At 44.3% G+C, this 18178-nt stretch overlaps 2 protein-coding genes across 3 annotated transcripts; both read right to left on the reverse strand.

Annotated features, from left to right (window-relative positions):
- Positions 1 to 3755: 3755 nt before the first annotated feature.
- On the reverse strand, positions 3756 to 8513 carry LOC131950534 (uncharacterized). Of its 2 annotated transcripts, none has more exons than XM_059312735.1 (5): positions 8270 to 8513; positions 8026 to 8082; positions 5372 to 5492; positions 4369 to 4484; positions 3756 to 3892 (listed from the first exon to the last, which is right to left on the reverse strand). In XM_059312735.1, the coding sequence occupies exons 2-5, from the start codon at positions 8060 to 8062 to the stop codon at positions 3792 to 3794; spliced, it is 375 nt and encodes a 124-aa protein (XP_059168718.1). In that variant the 5' UTR covers positions 8063 to 8082; positions 8270 to 8513; the 3' UTR covers positions 3756 to 3791. The 2 variants fall into 2 exon arrangements, with proteins under 2 accessions (XP_059168718.1, XP_059168717.1); XM_059312734.1 differs by having other exon boundaries at positions 8251 to 8513.
- An 86-nt stretch (positions 8514 to 8599) lies between these two features.
- Positions 8600 to 16537, reverse strand: LOC131950533 (uncharacterized). The gene is made up of 4 exons (XM_059312733.1): positions 16229 to 16537; positions 13587 to 13713; positions 12785 to 12900; positions 8600 to 10260 (listed from the first exon to the last, which is right to left on the reverse strand). The coding sequence occupies exons 1-4, from the start codon at positions 16263 to 16265 to the stop codon at positions 10151 to 10153; spliced, it is 390 nt and encodes a 129-aa protein (XP_059168716.1). The 5' UTR covers positions 16266 to 16537; the 3' UTR covers positions 8600 to 10150.
- Between the last annotated feature and the right edge of the window lie 1641 nt (positions 16538 to 18178).

An 18178-nucleotide genomic window follows, 5' to 3' on the forward strand; every position in this document is an offset into this window, starting at 1 on the left:
GCAATTTTTTATGTAAACAGTAAAAACAAAAGAACTAAAAAAAAAATTAAAAACAATGCAATATAACTTTGCACATTCCTAGTAGACATGACAAAGGACGGGTTGTAAAAGGGAAATTTTGATATGGGGTGGTCCATAAACGACGTCACACTCATAGGGGGGAGGGGGGATCCGTAATTTTGTGACGGTGTGTGATGAAGGCAGAGTTTCTTCCAGGCATTTTACCGCCCCCCCCCCCCCCGAACGAAATGAAATTTATATAATTTATATAGAAAATATATACTTTTAACAGTGTCCGCCCCCCCCCCCCCCCCGAAGAAAGTCTACCGCCCCCCCCCCCCCCCCGAAAATTTCAAGTGCCCCCCCCCCCCCCCCGGAGAAAAAAGTCTGGAAGAAACACTGGATGAAGGGGAGGGGGGGGTTCAGATGGTGTGACGTCACACTTTTGCATTATAAAAAAGCAATGTTAGAAAACCAGCTTTAGTCGTTATTTCGCGTTTTAGAAAACGGTTTTAATAAATTGTAATAGGAATTAATCGAAATACTCTATGTTGACAGCGTTCTGAAAAGATTTTGGAAAAATATCGATGTTTGAAGAAAAATTTAACAGCAATTTTGAGGAGGGTTGTAGGCTGAGGTGTGACGTCATTTTAGGGGGGGGTGGTCTGGGTTTTTGTGAAGACGTATGACGGAGGGGAGGGGGGAGGTAAAAATTGTAAAAAAAAAAAATATTTTATCATATAAATGTATGTATTATCAAAATAATGAATAACATTGATAAATAGTTACTTTTCAGATAATATTATTGGGGAAAACTGCAGCTTACATCACTTACAAAAAAAGTAAAAAAAAAATAAAGTCTGATGCCAACCTTCACTTGATATCAAAATCACAAAAAAATATATACAACAATGATTTTAGTTTTCCTTAAATGTTGTGGCTAATCTTCGTTAAGAATCGTATAAACTGCACGCTAAGTAGCCAATCGGATAAAGTACAGAGATGGATGGCTATAACGAACATACAAATCCTTCCTTTTTATAAGCTTTTATTTAGTTCATAATTTTTGTCTTTCAATTTGTGGCAGTTATATTTAATACATACATATAAAGATAAGTTTAATCGATGGTTCCCAAAGAGCTATACGTTTTTAAAATCTAACTATAAGTTTATGGCTTTCCATATTTTTCTAAAGATTTAAAAAAAAAATGAGTATGACTACATAAATTTTGCTTGTCTATTGAAGGGGGTCGTGACATCCTGGTGTGTGTCACACTATAGTATGCACAGGTATTTTTTTTATCAATATACCTAATGATAATAATAACTCAAACTTTGCAGTATTCAAGAGTTATTATTGGCGGTTTACAAAAAAATATATTTTAAAAATGTGCTATTCAGAAAGGGAGGGGGGGGGGTGAAGTTGTTTTAATTTGTTTTACAGGCACACGGCGCAAGTGACGTACAAACACACGTGACTAGTTCAACAAAGACGACACCATGCAACCCCCGTCACACGGAACAAGTGACGTACAAACACACGTGACCAGTTCAACAAAGACGACACCATGCAACCCCCGTCACACGATATCCCGTCCACACACCTTACGTCACACACAGCGACCAAAGAATCGGCGTCATCACACCCTAGCCAACACAAGAACCTAATCAAAGATCCAGATTGCCACTAAGTGGAGCCACATTGTCAAGCAAACAAAGAATGGCGCAGCAAGCTTTGTTCGAACCTTCCCGCTTCTCCCAATCCAGTCAATCACACATCAGCTTGTGGCGCCACCTCCAGCCACCAACAAAACAACCAAAATGTACAAGAAGTCTCCGACAGTCAGGGTAACCAGGAGTATTTTCACACGTTTTTCTACAACACTCTCATAAAGTGACATAAAGCAACCACTGCACTGTGATGACGCATGTTTGCAGAGAAAAGAATTCGGCTAGAATAATAGGCAGGTCAAGTCAATAGGAACCAATACAACTAACACAAGGCAAACAAGAACTAGTCAACTTGCTGAAGTGAATTTAGTCGGCTAGCAGTATTTGAGATCAGTAGACTTAAAGATTGTCGTGGATAGAGAAGGTGTAGTTCGTTCAAAATTTACGTTCTAAAGAAATATGCAGTGTTTTATTTATAGACCCACATTTATCAGAGCTCCAATGGCTGTAGCATCCAGTAGATCAGATCCATAGACCAACATGACTCGATCAAGAAAGTTAAAAAGACCCCAGTGTATTGCTATATATTTAAAGAAAATAATTCATTTTCTTTTTTTAGTGCATTAGTACATAAATGCTTGTTATTAAAACGTTTTTTGTATGCATGTTTTGTTTCAGTAAACATTTTCAATACAACACAGTTGCATGACTAAAAACTTTTGCGCACCAAATGAGCATGAACATGCGCGTATAGTATAATAGTGCGGTAAATAGTAGGACCAGTGGCGTAGCGAGGTCGGGTGTCACCCGGTGCTGCACTTAATGGTGTCACCCCCCAAAGGCGTAGCGACCCTTCCCCGGAACAAACTTTCAATTTTCGATTCGCACCCCCCCCCCGCTCAAAATTTTCTCTATATATTTTACTATTTTTTGCCTTGGTGTCACCCCCCCCCCCCCCTAAATGGTGTCACTCGGTGCGGTCCGCACCCCCGCCCCCCCCCCCTACGCCTCTGAGTAGGACCCTTACTTCATTTAGTACATTTTATTAATTCATCGGGTCTTGACTTACGTGTCAAGTTTGAAACGAATCGGTCAGCCAGAAGTGCTCGAAATTTCGTTCGGCAGTTTCGATCCATGAAAACAGACGGACAAACAGACAGTTAAACAAAACAAAAGTCTGCTATTCATGCATAGATGTCATCTCTGTAAGGTTTGTTTTAAGCTAGACATCTGACATCTCACGTGACGTGGTCTACTAAAACATCTCACGTGACGTGGTCTACTAAAAACATCCCACGTGACGTGGTCTACTAAAAACATCTCACGTGACGTGGTCTACTAAAAATATCTCACGTGACGTGGTCTACTAAAAACATTTCACGTGACGTGGTCTACTAAAAACATCTCACGTGACGTGGTCTACTAAAAACATCTCACATGACGTGGTCAGCTGAAAACATCTCACGTGACGTGGTCTACTAAAAACATCTTACGTGATGTGGTCTACTAAAAACATCTCACGTGACGTGGTCTACTAAAACATCTCACGTGACGTGGTCTACTAAAAACATCTCACGTGACGTGGTCAGCTGAAAACATCTCACGTGACGTGGTCCATTGGTCAGCTGAAAACATTGCTTAAGCAAGTTTCTCTTACAACGGACGCATGACACCAGATATTAACCCCACCCCCACCTGCACCCCACCCCACCTGCATCCCAATAATTTGTTACAACACCCATAAGATCCATTTCTTACGTTTTATTTTACATTAATCTAATGGTAAGGGTAGCACGACATGGTACAGCATGGTACAGTATGGTTAAGGCAGCTTGGTACAGTATGGTTTGGGCAGCACAGCTCAGTGGCGTAGCGAGGTCGGGTGTCACCCGGTGCGGCACTTAATGGTGTCACCCCCCCCAGAGGCGTTGCGACCCTTACCGGGGACAAACTTTCAAGTTTTCGATTTGCACCCCCCCCCTCAAACTTTCGATTTGCACCCCCCTCAAGTTTTTCTCTCTATATTTTGCCATTTTTTGCCTTGGTGTCACCCCCTAAATGGTGTCACCCGGTGCGGTCCGCCCCCCGCTACGCCCCTGGCACAGCTTGGTACAATATGTTTAGGGCAGCACAGCCTGGTACAGTATGACTAAAGCAACCAGTGAGACAGAGTTGATCTGAAGAGAATGTTGACTCGAGTTGATCTGTGTAGACAACTGCCCTGTGGAATAAAATCAGATGTAAAAACAAAGTGCCAACATCTTTGAATTCTAAAAACAAATTCTCAACGTGAACCACCCCACCTGATGTCAGAAGCCACCCCAACTGATGTCAAAAGCCACCCATCAGAAGCCCCCCATCAAACACCCGGTTCAAGATCACCAGCACAAGATATGAAATCTGTTTCAAAATGGGCCCCATCACAGTGACCAACTGACTGCTACAATGACCAACTGACTGCTACAATGACCAACTGACTGCTACAATGACCAACTGACTGCTACAATGACCAACTGACTGCTACAATGACCAACTGACTGCTACAATGACCAACCGATTGCTACAGTGACCAACTGACTGCTACAATGACCAACTGACTGCTACAATGACCAACTGACTTCTACAATGACCAACTGACTGCTAAATGAGCGGAGCCCCAACCCTCGGTCAAACACCTCACTCAAATCTTGTACTCACTCATTTTAAAATCCTGGAAAATCTGCGAGACTGGTGGAGGTTTGTGGACGTCACCGTTTTTATCCGGGAAACAGTTGTAGCCGAGTACACAGTCGTAGAATGCTGCATACAAGTTTCTATTTGTGGGGGGGGGGGGGGGGGGGTTGTTGGGTACGTCATTGTTGTATGGATTATCACATAGTTTTTGGAAACGTTTTGATAAACAAAACATGGCAGATTTATTGCGGATAACTTTCCTTTAATAGTCAAGTCCATTAACAGATTTAATGTCAGGCAACCACAAAAGCCAACCTTACATTTAATGTCAGCCAACCCTAAACTTAATGTTAGCCAACCACTAAAGCCAACCCAACATCTAATGTCATGCCAACCCCAAGGCCAACCCTGATAACGTCTTACATGCCAACCCCAAGACCAACCCTGACAACGTCTTACATGCCAACCCCAAGACCAACCCTGACAACGTCTTACATGTTCTCCGCCTCCTAAGGCCAACCCCAACCCTGATAACGTCTTACATGCCAACCCCAATAACGTCTTACATGCCAACCCCAAGGCCAACCCTGACAACGTCTTACATGTTCTCCGCCTCCTAAGGCCAACCCCAACCCTGATAACGTCTTACATGCCAACCCCAATAACGTCTTACATGCCAACCCCAAGGCCAACCCTGACAACGTCTTACATGTTCTCCGCCTCCTAAGGCCAACCCCAAGGCCAACCCTGACAACGTCTTACATGTTCTCCGCCTCCTAAGGCCAACCCCAAGGCCAACCCTGACAACGTCTTACATGTTCTCCGCCTCCTAAGGCCAACCCCAAGGCCAACCCTGACAACGTCTTACATGTTCTCCGCCTCCTAAGGCCAACCCCAAGGCCAACCCTGACAACGTCTTACATGTTCTCCGCCTCCTAAGGCCAACCCCAAGGCCAACCCTGACAACGTCTTACATGTTCTCCGCCTCCTAAGGCCAACCCCAAGGCCAACCCTGACAACGTCTTACATGTTCTCCGCCTCCTCGAGTAAGATAGCCTCGCACTTCTCCACGGCGTCGACACACCTGTAGGAGATGACAGGTGGGGAGCGTCTCCTGGTGCCAGCACAGGGGTCAACCAAGGTCAAGGCTAGAACGGACAGTCGGAAAAATGGGGACAGTGTGAGGGTCTGTGGGTGGACTGGTGATGTGGTGTGAGGGTCTGTGGGTGTGGACTGGTGATGGGGTGTGAGGGTCTGTGGGTGTGGACTGGTGATGGGGTGTGAGGGTCTGTGGGTGTGGACTGGTGATGGGGTGTGAGGGTCTGTGGGTGTGGACTGGTGATGGGGTGTGAGGGTCTGTGGGTGTGGACTGGTGATGTGGTGTGAGGGTCTGTGGGTGTGGACTGGTGATGTGGTGTGAGGGTCTGTGGGTGTGGACTGGTGATGTGGTGTGAGGGTCTGTGGGTGTGGACTGGTGATGTGGTGTGAGGGTCTGTGGGTGGACTGGTGATGGGGTGTGAGGGTCTGTGGGTGTGGACTGGTGATGGGGTGTGAGGGTCTGTGGGTGTGGACTGGTGATGTGGTGTGAGGGTCTGTGGGTGTGGACTGGTGATGTGGTGTGAGGGTCTGTGGGTGTGGACTGGTGAAGTGGTGTGAGGGTCTGTGGGTGTGGACTGGTGATGTGGTGTGAGGGTCTGTGGGTGTGGACTGGTGATGTGGTGTGAGGGTCTGTGGGTGTGGACTGGTGATGGGGTGTGAGGGTCTGTGGGTGTGGACTGGTGAAGTGGTGTGAGGGTCTGTGGGTGTGGACTGGTGATGTGGTGTGAGGGTCTGTGGGTGTGGACTGGTGAAGTGGTGTGAGGGTCTGTGGGTGTGGACTGGTGAAGTGGTGTGAGGGTCTGTGGGTGTGGACTGGTGAAGTGGTGTGAGGGTCTGTGGGTGTGGACTGGTGATGGGGTGTGAGGGTCTGTGGGTGTGGACTGGTGATGGGGTGTGAGGGTCTGTGGGTGTGGACTGGTGATGTGGTGTGAGGGTCTGTGGGTGTGGACTGGTGATGGGGTGTGAGGGTCTGTGGGTGTGGACTGGTGATGGGGTGTGAGGGTCTGTGGGTGTGGACTGGTGATGTGGTGTGAGGGTCTGTGGGTGTGGACTGGTGATGGGGTGTGAGGGTCTGTGGGTGTGGACTGGTGATGGGGTGTGAGGGTCTGTGGGTGTGGACTGGTGATGGGGTGTGAGGGTCTGTGGGTGTGGACTGGTGATGGGGTGTGAGGGTCTGTGGGTGTGGACTGGTGATGGGGTGTGAGGGTCTGTGGGTGTGGACTGGTGATGGGGTGTGAGGGTCTGTGGGTGTGGACTGGTGATGGGGTGTGAGGGTCTGTGGGTGTGGACTGGTGATGTGGTGTGAGGGTCTGTGGGTGTGGACTGGTGATGTGGTGTGAGGGTCTGTGGGTGTGGACTGGTGATGGGGTGTGAGGGTCTGTGGGTGTGGACTGGTGATGGGGTGTGAGGGTCTGTGGGTGTGGACTGGTGATGTGGTGTGAGGGTCTGTGGGTGTGGACTGGTGATGTGGTGTGAGGGTCTGTGGGTGTGGACTGGTGATGGGGTGTGAGGGTCTGTGGGTGTGGACTGGTGATGGGGTGTGAGGGTCTGTGGGTGTGGACTGGTGATGGGGTGTGAGGGTCTGTGGGTGTGGACTGGTGATGGGGTGTGAGGGTCTGTGGGTGTGGACTGGTGATGGGGTGTGAGGGTCTGTGGGTGTGGACTGGTGATGTGGTGTGAGGGTCTGTGGGTGTGGACTGGTGATGTGGTGTGAGGGTCTGTGGGTGTGGACTGGTGATGGGGTGTGAGGGTCTGTGGGTGTGGACTGGTGATGGGGTGTGAGGGTCTGTGGGTGTGGACTGGTGATGGGGTGTGAGGGTCTGTGGGTGTGGACTGGTGATGGGGTGTGAGGGTCTGTGGGTGTGGACTGGTGATGGGGTGTGAGGGTCTGTGGGTGTGGACTGGTGATGTGGTGTGAGGGTCTGTGGGTGTGGACTGGTGATGTGGTGTGAGGGTCTGTGGGTGTGGACTGGTGATGTGGTGTGAGGGTCTGTGGGTGTGGACTGGTGAAGTGGTGTGAGGGTCTGTGGGTGTGGACTGGTGATGTGGTGTGAGGGTCTGTGGGTGTGGACTGGTGATGGGGTGTGAGGGTCTGTGGGTGTGGACTGGTGATGGGGTGTGAGGGTCTGTGGGTGTGGACTGGTGATGGGGTGTGAGGGTCTGTGGGTGTGGACTGGTGATGGGGTGTGAGGGTCTGTGGGTGTGGACTGGTGATGGGGTGTGAGGGTCTGTGGGTGTGGACTGGTGATGGGGTGTGAGGGTCTGTGGGTGTGGACTGGTGATGTGGTGTGAGGGTCTGTGGGTGTGGACTGGTGATGTGGTGTGAGGGTCTGTGGGTGTGGACTGGTGATGGGGTGTGAGATGATGTAGCTTGTCAGGGGTGCCTGGTGGGGTCTGTAATGGGGTCTGCAGGTCAGTTCTGTAATGGGGTCTTGTGGTGAGACACCGTTGTGCAGTTCATCTTGAGTGACGTATTTAGTCAACGGTTCAGAGAATTAGACCAACATTTTGAGTGACGTATTTAGTCAGCGTCTCACCGCCACATGGACTGTGCCGTTGTTCAACAAATTAAATAATATTCACCTAACGCTAGGGCTTGCATGATCCTCACAAATAGCATTGCTGTTTTGCTAAGCACACCTAAAATGAAAAGATCTCAAAATTTACAATGTTACCACGCTATGAGACTATGAGAAAATCTAAACTACATGACTGATCCAGATAAATAAACCACGACAATATTTATATTATTTGATATTATTTAACTATGTTAGATGATAGATCTATAACGAGATTCTCTATAGTTACTTTTACTATATTATTTTACTATACGATACACATGTAGGTATAATCTAAGTAGTGCGAGTTTGTCCGACCAAACCCAACCAACAGACACAAAACTGGGTCAAGACAATTTGTTTTGAAATATTTTCTTTTTCACTGATGTTTATTTTTGAGTGAGCAAGATGGCGTATTTATAAAAATATATAGGCCTATGACGTCAGTTCTGGTAGAAAATATGTACTAATTTTTCTCGTGAAACAAAACAGTCACTTTGTAAACCATTAGTCAACTGTAGTCAATTCTAGTCAACGTTAGTAAAAAAAAAAACCAAAAGAGTTTATATTTAGAATAGTTTTTATTATAATGTTTAAGAGCATATGAATCTTTTTAATACATAATTGGTAAGTGAGACATATTAATTCAACGTGTTGTATGTCAGTCCTAAGTCATTCATCTTATGTCGAATTTTCTAGTCTGTTACTGTTTTAATTGATTTGTCATAAACTGTCATACTTTCTCTTCTGTAAGTTTAACAAATTTTCTGTCAAATGTTTTTGTTTGTAAGTCTACCATACTTTTCTGTCCAATTTGCTTTGAACTGTTTCATTCTTTTTATATCCTCAGGTCAGTCGTTTAAAAAGTTGAATTTTAGTTTCACCGGAACAAAAAAAAATCTGGACAGACGTAGGCTGTACCATAAACATCTAATGTGTGTCGGGATGAACTGGGTGATTATGTTTTTGTGTGAGGAATTTTTGGCGGTGATACGGTGTTTTGTCGTGATACGGTGTTTTGGCGTGATACGGTGTTTTGGCGTGACCAATGTAAAAGTCATTGAGTAGTGTGACGGATAATGGGAGTACTAAATGAGTACACAGATTGTCTTGTTTAAATAAAGACAAAAATATAGCTGTCCGAAAGGTTATTTCCCTTTGATGGCTAGTACACTCTAATGCGACGCTGAGAATTTTCTCACCATTTTCGAACCAATCAAGTATTTCAAATATTTGTAAGCAGCCTGCTGTTTGAAACAGACCAGTCGCTCGTTGTTTCACATGTTGTGAGGAGAAATGTGAAATAAAAGACGATATGGCGATTTACTTTTTGGAATCTTTCTCACCAAGAGCATCTATGATTAATAAATTATCTTGTGGTGATGTCGGTGTTGATCTAGTTGGTGATGTAGGTGTTGATCTAGTTGGTGATGTTGGTGTTGATCTAGTTGGTGATGTTGGTGTTGATCTAGTTGGTGATGTTGGTGCTGATCTAGTTGGTGATGTTGACGCTGATCTAGTTGGTGGTGTTGGTGCTGATCTAGTTGGTGATGTTGGTGTTGATCTAGTTGGTGATGTTGGTGTTGATCTAGTTGGTGATGTTGGTGCTGATCTAGCTGGTGATGTTGACGCTGATCTAGTTGGTGATGTTGGTGTTGATCTAGTTGGTGATGTTGGTGCTGATCTAGTTGGTGATGTTGGTGCTGATCTAGTTGGTGATGTTGGTGTTGATCTAGTTGGTGATGTCGGTGTTGATCTAGTTGGTGATGTTGGTGTTGATCTAGTTGGTGATGTTGGTGTTGATCTAGTTGGTGATGTTGGTGTTGATCTAGTTGGTGATGTTGACGCTGATCTAGTTGGTGATGTTGGTGTTGATCTAGTTGGTGATGTTGGTGCTGATCTAGTTGGTGATGTTGGTGCTGATCTAGTTGGTGATGTTGGTGTTGATCTAGTTGGTGATGTTGGTGTTGATCTAGCTGGTGATGTTGACGCTGATCTAGTTGGTGATGTTGGTGTTGATCTAGTTATCGATGATGTAGTTGGTGATGTTGACGCTGATCTAGTTGGTGATGTTGGTGTTGATCTAGTTATCGATGATGTAGTTGGTGATGTTGACGCTGATCTAGTTGGTGATGATGGTGTTTGTGGCGCTACATGGCCAAGATCGTGTAGAGCAGCAAGCTTAATGTGGCCACAACTTCAGCACACGGGCCGTACAGTGTGGGTGCTGTGTTATGGCCGTACTCATCGGATCTGGAGTCTGCACAAACAAAAGTCTGACTTTATAAAGTGATACATGACGAAAAGAAAAGTCTGACTTTATAAAGTCTTACATGACGAAAAGAAAAGTCTGGTTTTATAGATTGGCACAAACAAATGTCTGTTTTCAACTGAAGGCTTTAAATAAACCCTGCAACTTACAGGGTGTACTATCATAATTTCATCATTATAGGCTTACCGTAACCCCGCACTTAAAGCCTAAGTAGCACCTAAACCCTAACCCTAACCCTAACCAACACCTACACATTAACCCAGCACCTAAACCCTAACCCTAACCAACACCTACACATTAACCCAGCACCTAAACCCTAACCCAGCACCTAAACCCTAACGCAGCACCTAAACCCTAACCCAGCACCTAAACCCTAACCCAGCACCTAAACCCTAACCCTAACCAACACCTACACATTAACCCAGCACCTAAACCCTAACCCTAACCAACACCTAAACCCTAACCCAGCACCTAAACCCTAACCCAGCACCTAAACCCTAACCAACACCTACACATTAACCCAGCACCTAAACCCTAACCCTAACCAACACCTACACATTAACCCAGCACCTAAACCCTAACCCAGCACCTAAACCCTAACCCAGCACCTAAACCCTAACGCAGCACCTAAACCCTAACCCAGCACCTAAACCCTAACCCAGCACCTAAACCCTAACCCAGCACCTAAACCCTAACCCAGCACCTAAACCCTAACCCAGCACCTAAACCCTAATCCAGCATCTAAACACTAACCCAGTACCTAAACCCTAACGCCGCAGCTAAACCCTAACCCAGCACCAAAACCCTAACCCAGCACCTAAACCCTAACCCAGCACCTAAACCCTAACGCAGCACCTAAACCCTAACCCAGCACCTAAACCCTAATCCAGCATCTAAACCCTAACCCAGCACCTAAACCCTAACCCAGCACCTAAACCCTAACCCAGCGCCTAAACCCCAACCCAGCACCTAAACCCTAACCCAGCACCAAAACCCTAACCCAGCACCTAAACCCTAACCCAGCACCTAAACCCTAACGCAGCACCTAAACCCTAACCCAGCACCTAAACCCTAATCCAGCATCTAAACCCTAACCCTAACCCAGCACCAAAACCCTAACCCAGCACCTAAACCCTAATCCAGCATCTAAACCCTAACCCAGCACCAAAACCCTAACCCAGCACCAAAACCCTAACCCAGCACCTAAACCCTAACCCAGCACCTAAACCCTAACCCAGCACCTAAACCCTAACGCAGCACCTAAACCCTAATCCAGCACCTAAACCCTAATCCAGCATCTAAACCCTAACCCAGCAACAAAACCCTAACCCAGCACCTAAACCCTAACGCAGCACCTAAACCCTAACCCAGCACCTAAACCCTAACCCAGCACCTAAACCCTAACCCAGCGCCTAAACCCTAATCCAGCATCTAAACCCTAACCCAGCACCAAAACCCTAACCCAGCACCTAAACCCTAACGCAGCACCAAAACCCTAACCCAGCACCTAAACCCTAACCCAGCACCTAAACCCTAACCCAGCGCCTAAACCCTAATCCAGCATCTAAACCCTAACCCAGCACCAAAACCCTAACCCAGCACCTAAACCCTAACGCAGCACCTAAACCCTAACCCAGCACCTAAACCCTAACCCAGCACCTAAACCCTAACCCAGCACCTAAACCCTAACCCAGCACCTAAACCCTAACCCAGTACCTAAACCCTAACGCCGCAGCTAAACCCTAACCCAGCACCAAAACCCTAACCCAGCACCTAAACCCTAATCCAGCATCTAAACCCTAACCCAGCACCAAAACCCTAACCCAGCACCAAAACCCTAACCCAGCACCTAAACCCTAACCCAGCACCTAAACCCTAACCCAGCACCTAAACCCTAACGCAGCACCTAAACCCTAATCCAGCACCTAAACCCTAATCCAGCATCTAAACCCTAACCCAGCAACAAAACCCTAACCCAGCACCTAAACCCTAACGCAGCACCTAAACCCTAACCCAGCACCTAAACCCTAACCCAGCACCTAAACCCTAACCCAGCGCCTAAACCCTAATCCAGCATCTAAACCCTAACCCAGCACCAAAACCCTAACCCAGCACCTAAACCCTAACGCAGCACCTAAACCCTAACCCAGCACCTAAACCCTAACCCAGCACCTAAACCCTAACCCAGCATCTAAACCCTAACCCAGCATCTAAACCCTAACCCAGCACCTAAACCCTAACCCAGCGCCTAAACCCTAATCCAGCATCTAAACCCTAACCCAGCACCAAAACCCTAACCCAGCACCTAAACCCTAACGCAGCACCTAAACCCTAACCCAGCACCTAAACCCTAACCCAGCACCTAAACCCTAACCCAGCATCTAAACCCTAACCCAGCATCTAAACCCTAACCCAGCACCTAAACCCTAACCCAGCACCTAAACCCTAACCCAGCGCCTAAACCCCAACCCAGCACCTAAACCCTAACCCAGCACCTAAACCCAGCACCTACAGTGCAGCACTGACAGCTTGATGTAGAGCGACAACTTTTCCTTTTTCGCCTCCCCATCGGCGTCATCGCCACAGTCGACGTCATTGACGCACTGCTGGAGAGCTCTGACGTCAGCCCTGAGGGAGGGGGGGGTGGAGGGGGGAGGAAACGTTTAGTGAGGACAAGGGGGTCGCTAAAACCATTTACTTGTACACACACATACACACAAACACACAGTCGCGTACACAAAAACACTTCCATTTTAAATTTTCTGTATACAGTACTAAAGCACCATCACATACAACCACACACACACACACACAAAGCACTAGCACACAACCACACACACAAAGCACTAGCACATACAACCACACACACAAAGCACTAGCACATACAACCACACACACAAAGCACCATCACATACAACCGCACACATACACACAAAGCACCATCACATACAACCGCACACATACACACAAAGCACCAGCACATACAACCATACACACGAAGCACCATCACATACAACCACACACAAAGCACCATCACATACAACCGCACACACAAAGCACCATCACATACAACCGCACACACAAAGCACCATCACATACAACCACACACACACAAAGCACCATCACATACAACCACACACAAAGCACCATCACATACAACCGCACACACAAAGCACCATCACATACAACCGCACACACAAAGCACCAGCACATACAACCATACACACAAAGCACCATCACATACAACCGCACACATACACACAAAGCACCAGCACATACAACCACACACACACACACAAAGCACTAGCACATACCTTGTTCGTTGACTTTGACTAAAGGCCGTCTGGCATTCGTCCATGACGTCACCACAAGAGACATCGGGCGCCACTGGTGTGGGTGGTGGCGTCACTGCCTGGGTCACCGTCACGAGGCTCAACAAGGCTGCACAAAAAGTTTAATACAAGAGCTACGTATGTGTAGAAAATTATTTTTTTGGGGATGGGGGGGGGGGGAGACCATTTCTTTGGGTGTATTGTGACTGTTGGACCTATTTATCTCCCCTTGTGCTTTATAATTGACATTTTCCACTTAGCCACTTTGTATATTCGAATTGTTTAGTTGCATTAAATTTGATTGTGTGTTAAATGAAGTCAATGCAATTATTTTTGACCATATTTTCTTTGGATTCCTAAGAGGTGTGTTTTTGTTTCATTCATGTCAGTTTTAGTGGTTATTGGCTATTTCTGGTTATTGATTATATCTGGATCGATTGGCTGTTTGCCGTTCTTGTGTATGTCAATTGACCTACTTAATTGATATCACAATTATTGTTAGCAAATCTGTTTTGCTTGATTGCTATATAGATCTATCTGCATCTAAACTAAAGTATACACTGTGTGAGATAGTGTATTCTCTTCTACCTGTGTAAGTTAGTGTTTTACATTCTATCTGTGTGCTCCCCTTTTCCGTGTGAGAAAGGGTCAGCTGGTACATTGCTGTCTATTTTAAGATTCCCTGGGTTAGGTAGTAGTCTAATTTTAGTATATTACAGTCTAACTAGTATATTACAGTCTAATCTATAATATAAGTGGCCTAGTAGTGTGTCAGTCCGTCCGTCATTCCGTCATCGCTATAGATTCTAGAAAAGGAAACATCATCACGTGCCGTGATTTTGTTTTGCATTGCTTAATCTCATAAGTTGAGTTGGGTAGAGTTCCCTTTTCAAACCTGACGGGCACATAATAGGAGTAGGAGATATTTATGTAATGACTTAAGTTTTTGATAGTTGGCAAAGTTTTTACTGTTTTGCATACGTCAACAAAAGAACGTAAAGAAAATATTACATATAGCCTACGTACATTACTAAAACAAATTAATGTCAATATCAAATAATATTATCGCTTATATTGTTAGAAATAAAATTAGTGTAGAATAAAACTACTCAACTAAAATGTTTAATAATTATTCAAGGGGGGGGGGGGAGTAATTTAAAACAGAAATTCAACTCACACTAAATATTGCTATTTAAGTAATTTTTTTCCACACCACATTGATTATTATGTTAAGGATTATAATTGTAATAGATTAAAGTTAAGATTACTTATATTATTTTCTAATTAGTCGGTACATAGTTTTATATATTTTAAAACCACTTGTGGTTTTTTTTTTGTTTTTTTTTGTTATTTAAAGGGCTGGTTAAATTAGAGAATGTTGGAGGGGGCTCTCTCTCACAAAAAAATTTAATAAAGCGTTTGCTTTTGAGTTTGCATATTTGTTTGACTTTGCACTTTTTAGTGCATTCATAAAAGCTTGTAATTATGAACGTTTTTATGTATTTATTATTTAGTGTTGAAAGGAATTCCCTCCAACACAATTAAGAATATGTGCAACTGGTTATGCGTCATTTATGCCGTTGACTGAAATTTCAGCCTGCTTTTTTTTTTTGGATTTGCTTCCATAATTAATTATACATTTAATACATTTATGATTGATTGATTTATTTTGTTTACTGAAATCTAGATTAAATTTAGGAATTTACCTTTTTGGATTAAATTTAGGAATTTACCTTTTTGGATTAAATTTAGGAATTAACCACTTTGGATTAAGTTTGTTTACATTGACACCCGCTAACCGCTTACTTCCACAGTTTAAATAATTCGAATTTGAGACGTAAATCTTTAGAATCATTGGTTTCCATAGCAACAATACATTCCGCTGAAGTTTCAAATCCCAGTTCAAATATTGGAACAAGAGACACCGTTTACATTATCTCAAACATAGTTTACATATCTCAGCAAATAATGACGATAACTTAGTGATGTCCTTAACTTAGTCTAGTGGTGTCTTAATATTAGCCTAACTTAGTCTAGTGGTGTCCTAACATTAGCCTAACTTAGTCTAGTGGTGTCCTAACATTAGCCTAACTTAGTCTAGTGGTGTCCTAATATTAGCCTTAGTCTAGTGTTGTTTTAACATTAGCCTAACTTAGTCTAGTGGTGTCCTAACATTAGCCTAACTTAGTCTAGTGGTGTCTTAATATTAGCCTAACTTAGTCTAGTGGTGTCCTAACATTAGCCTAACTTAGTCTAGTGGTGTCCTAACATTAGCCTAACTTAGTCTAGTGGTGTCCTAATATTAGCCTTAGTCTAGTGTTGTTTTAACATTAGCCTAACTTAGTCTAGTGGTGTCCTAACATTAGCCTAACTTAGTCTAGTGGTGTCCTAACATTAGCCTAACTTAGTCTAGTGGTGTCCTAACATTAGCCTAACTTAGTCTAGTGGTGTCCTAATATTAGCCTTAGTCTAGTGTTGTTTTAACATTAGCCTAACTTAGTCTAGTGGTGTCCTAACATTAGCCTAACTTAGTCTAATTGTGTCCTAACATTAGCCTAACTTAGTCTAGTGGTGGTGTACCAACATTAGCCTAACCTAGTGGTGGTGTACCAACTCCAACTTACCGACAATTAGAACACTATCCTCAACACGGAGGTTCATGTTTGTTTTAAAACCATCAAGTGCCCAACGATTACACAATGATTACACAACGATTACACAACGCCTGTACTACACGTTCATCCAACTGATCCCTTGTTCCCTAAAGCTGTAGAAAATCACAAGACAGAAGTCCCCACGATGTATCCGTGATGTAAATCCTCGAGCTAATGGGTCCCACGGCAGTCACGGACAGAGACACGAATGTTTTCTTAAAGCTAGTTGCCTTAAAGAAAAGGTTCTAGACTCTAAAGACACCCAAACAATGTCGTAACAATCAGGGGGTCTAAAAATGTTTTGCTGAAATGATGCGTAGTTTGATTTGGAATTATTTGACCAATCAAGTTACCTGTCTAGCTATTTATAGATTGTTTTATGACAGGTGTTTGCTGTTTACTTATGTTCGAAACGTTTTCTATTTATAGATATTTGGTGTGGTTGATATACAAGAGATTTTAGTACGACTGTGATGTTAGTATACACATGATTGTGGTAGGACTATGATGTTGGAATACACATGATTGTGGTAGGACTGTGATGTTGGAATACACATGATTGTGGGAGGACTGTGATGTTGGTAGGACTGTGATGTTGGTAGGACTATGATGTTGGTAGGACTATGATGTTGGTAGGACTATGATGTTGGTAGGACTGTGATGTTGGTAGGACTGTGATGTTGGTAGGACTATGATGTTGGTAGGACTATGATGTTGGTAGGACTATGATGTTGGTAGGACTATGATGTTGGTAGGACTATGATGTTGGTAGGACTGTGATGTTGGTAGGACTGTGATGTTGGTATAGAAACGATGTACCGGACATAGTGACGTCCTAGCGAGTCTAGTCCGTGAGCTCTATCGCTTGACTGAGTGCAGGCAAAGTGTTGAGACACATGTTTGTACGTTTGTGTTGATAAACTCTCACTCTGGATATTCCAATTGCTGGTCATTGTGCTGACCATTTGAAATGACGACGAGAAATGCCCAGCTGCACTCTACTTCACCTGTGACACGGACTCTCACAGTAATGCACTGAGAACCTCTGGTATACTTTAACACTATCAAAACGAATGTTCTTTAGAGTTACATAAAACTATTGGAGCGAATCGATCAAAGACGTAACACACACCTACAAAACGAAGCGTTGATAAGGCGACCTCTGTGGAGAGTATGGTGCACCGTCTGCGACATATTACATCATTTTAGGAATTTTATTTTACGCAGGATGCCACCAATTCATCGCGACGAAAGTGATGTACGACTTACAATAACGAAACAATTGCAAACCATTTAGCGGACTTGAAATATTTTGGCCATTGTTGGGGAGACCCCGATTCCCTACAGCGTCACATACAAGCAGGACTGTTTTATTTAATTGATCCCAACCTCTCCCCACCCATGAATTTTGTTCTCATCACTTTTGTGGTGGCGAAAGACCCTAATTTAATTGACTTTTATTTCTTGAATTAAAAAACACAACTATTAACAAACAAAATAATACAACAAAAACTACTGAAATATTCATGAACGGATTAATTTTTTTGACCCACTTTTATTTCTGGGACTGATTTAAATCCTTTTATCTTTGGAAATGTTTTGATATCTGACGTCAGGAGACTTACCGTCGGGCGGGTGAATAGACAGACCGCCAGACGTGGGGCTGTGTAAGGCCAGCTCGAGAGAACAACTCTCTACAGATATTACAGATACTTTATTTCCTTAAGTAAGTGGGGAAGTCACATCGGAAACAAAAATCTCACACGAAAGTACACAAGAGAAAAAAGCACATACAAAACTATGTGTGTCAGGAATCACACCATAGATATTCTAACAACATAAATAAAATAAGATTACATCAAAAGATAAAAAATACAAACTTTTATTCAATTTTAAAAATAACTGAAAGCTAAAAATTGG

The sequence above is a fragment of the Physella acuta genome, unplaced genomic scaffold, assembly GCF_028476545.2.
Source record: "Physella acuta isolate Inbredline_101_S28 unplaced genomic scaffold, ASM2847654v3 ptg000769l, whole genome shotgun sequence".
Lineage (NCBI taxonomy): Eukaryota > Metazoa > Mollusca > Gastropoda > Physidae > Physella > Physella acuta.

Coding starts and splice junctions, on each gene's coding strand:
- LOC131950534 (XM_059312735.1), bottom strand. CDS start 8,062: ATGCTATTTGTGAGGATCATGCAAGCCCTAGCGTTAG. Junction 5,493..8,025: donor CATGCAAGCCCTAGCGTTAG/GTGAATATTATT, acceptor TGTCCGTTCTAG/CCTTGACCTTGGTTGACCCC. Junction 4,485..5,371: donor CTCGAGGAGGCGGAGAACAT/GTAAGACGTTGT, acceptor CCCCACAAATAG/AAACTTGTATGCAGCATTCT.
- LOC131950533 (XM_059312733.1), bottom strand. CDS start 16,265: ATGAACCTCCGTGTTGAGGATAGTGTTCTAATTGTCG. Junction 12,901..13,586: donor AGTCAAAGTCAACGAACAAG/GTATGTGCTAGT, acceptor CCCCTCCCTCAG/GGCTGACGTCAGAGCTCTCC. Junction 10,261..12,784: donor CAAGCTGTCAGTGCTGCACT/GTAGGTGCTGGG, acceptor TTGTTTGTGCAG/ACTCCAGATCCGATGAGTAC.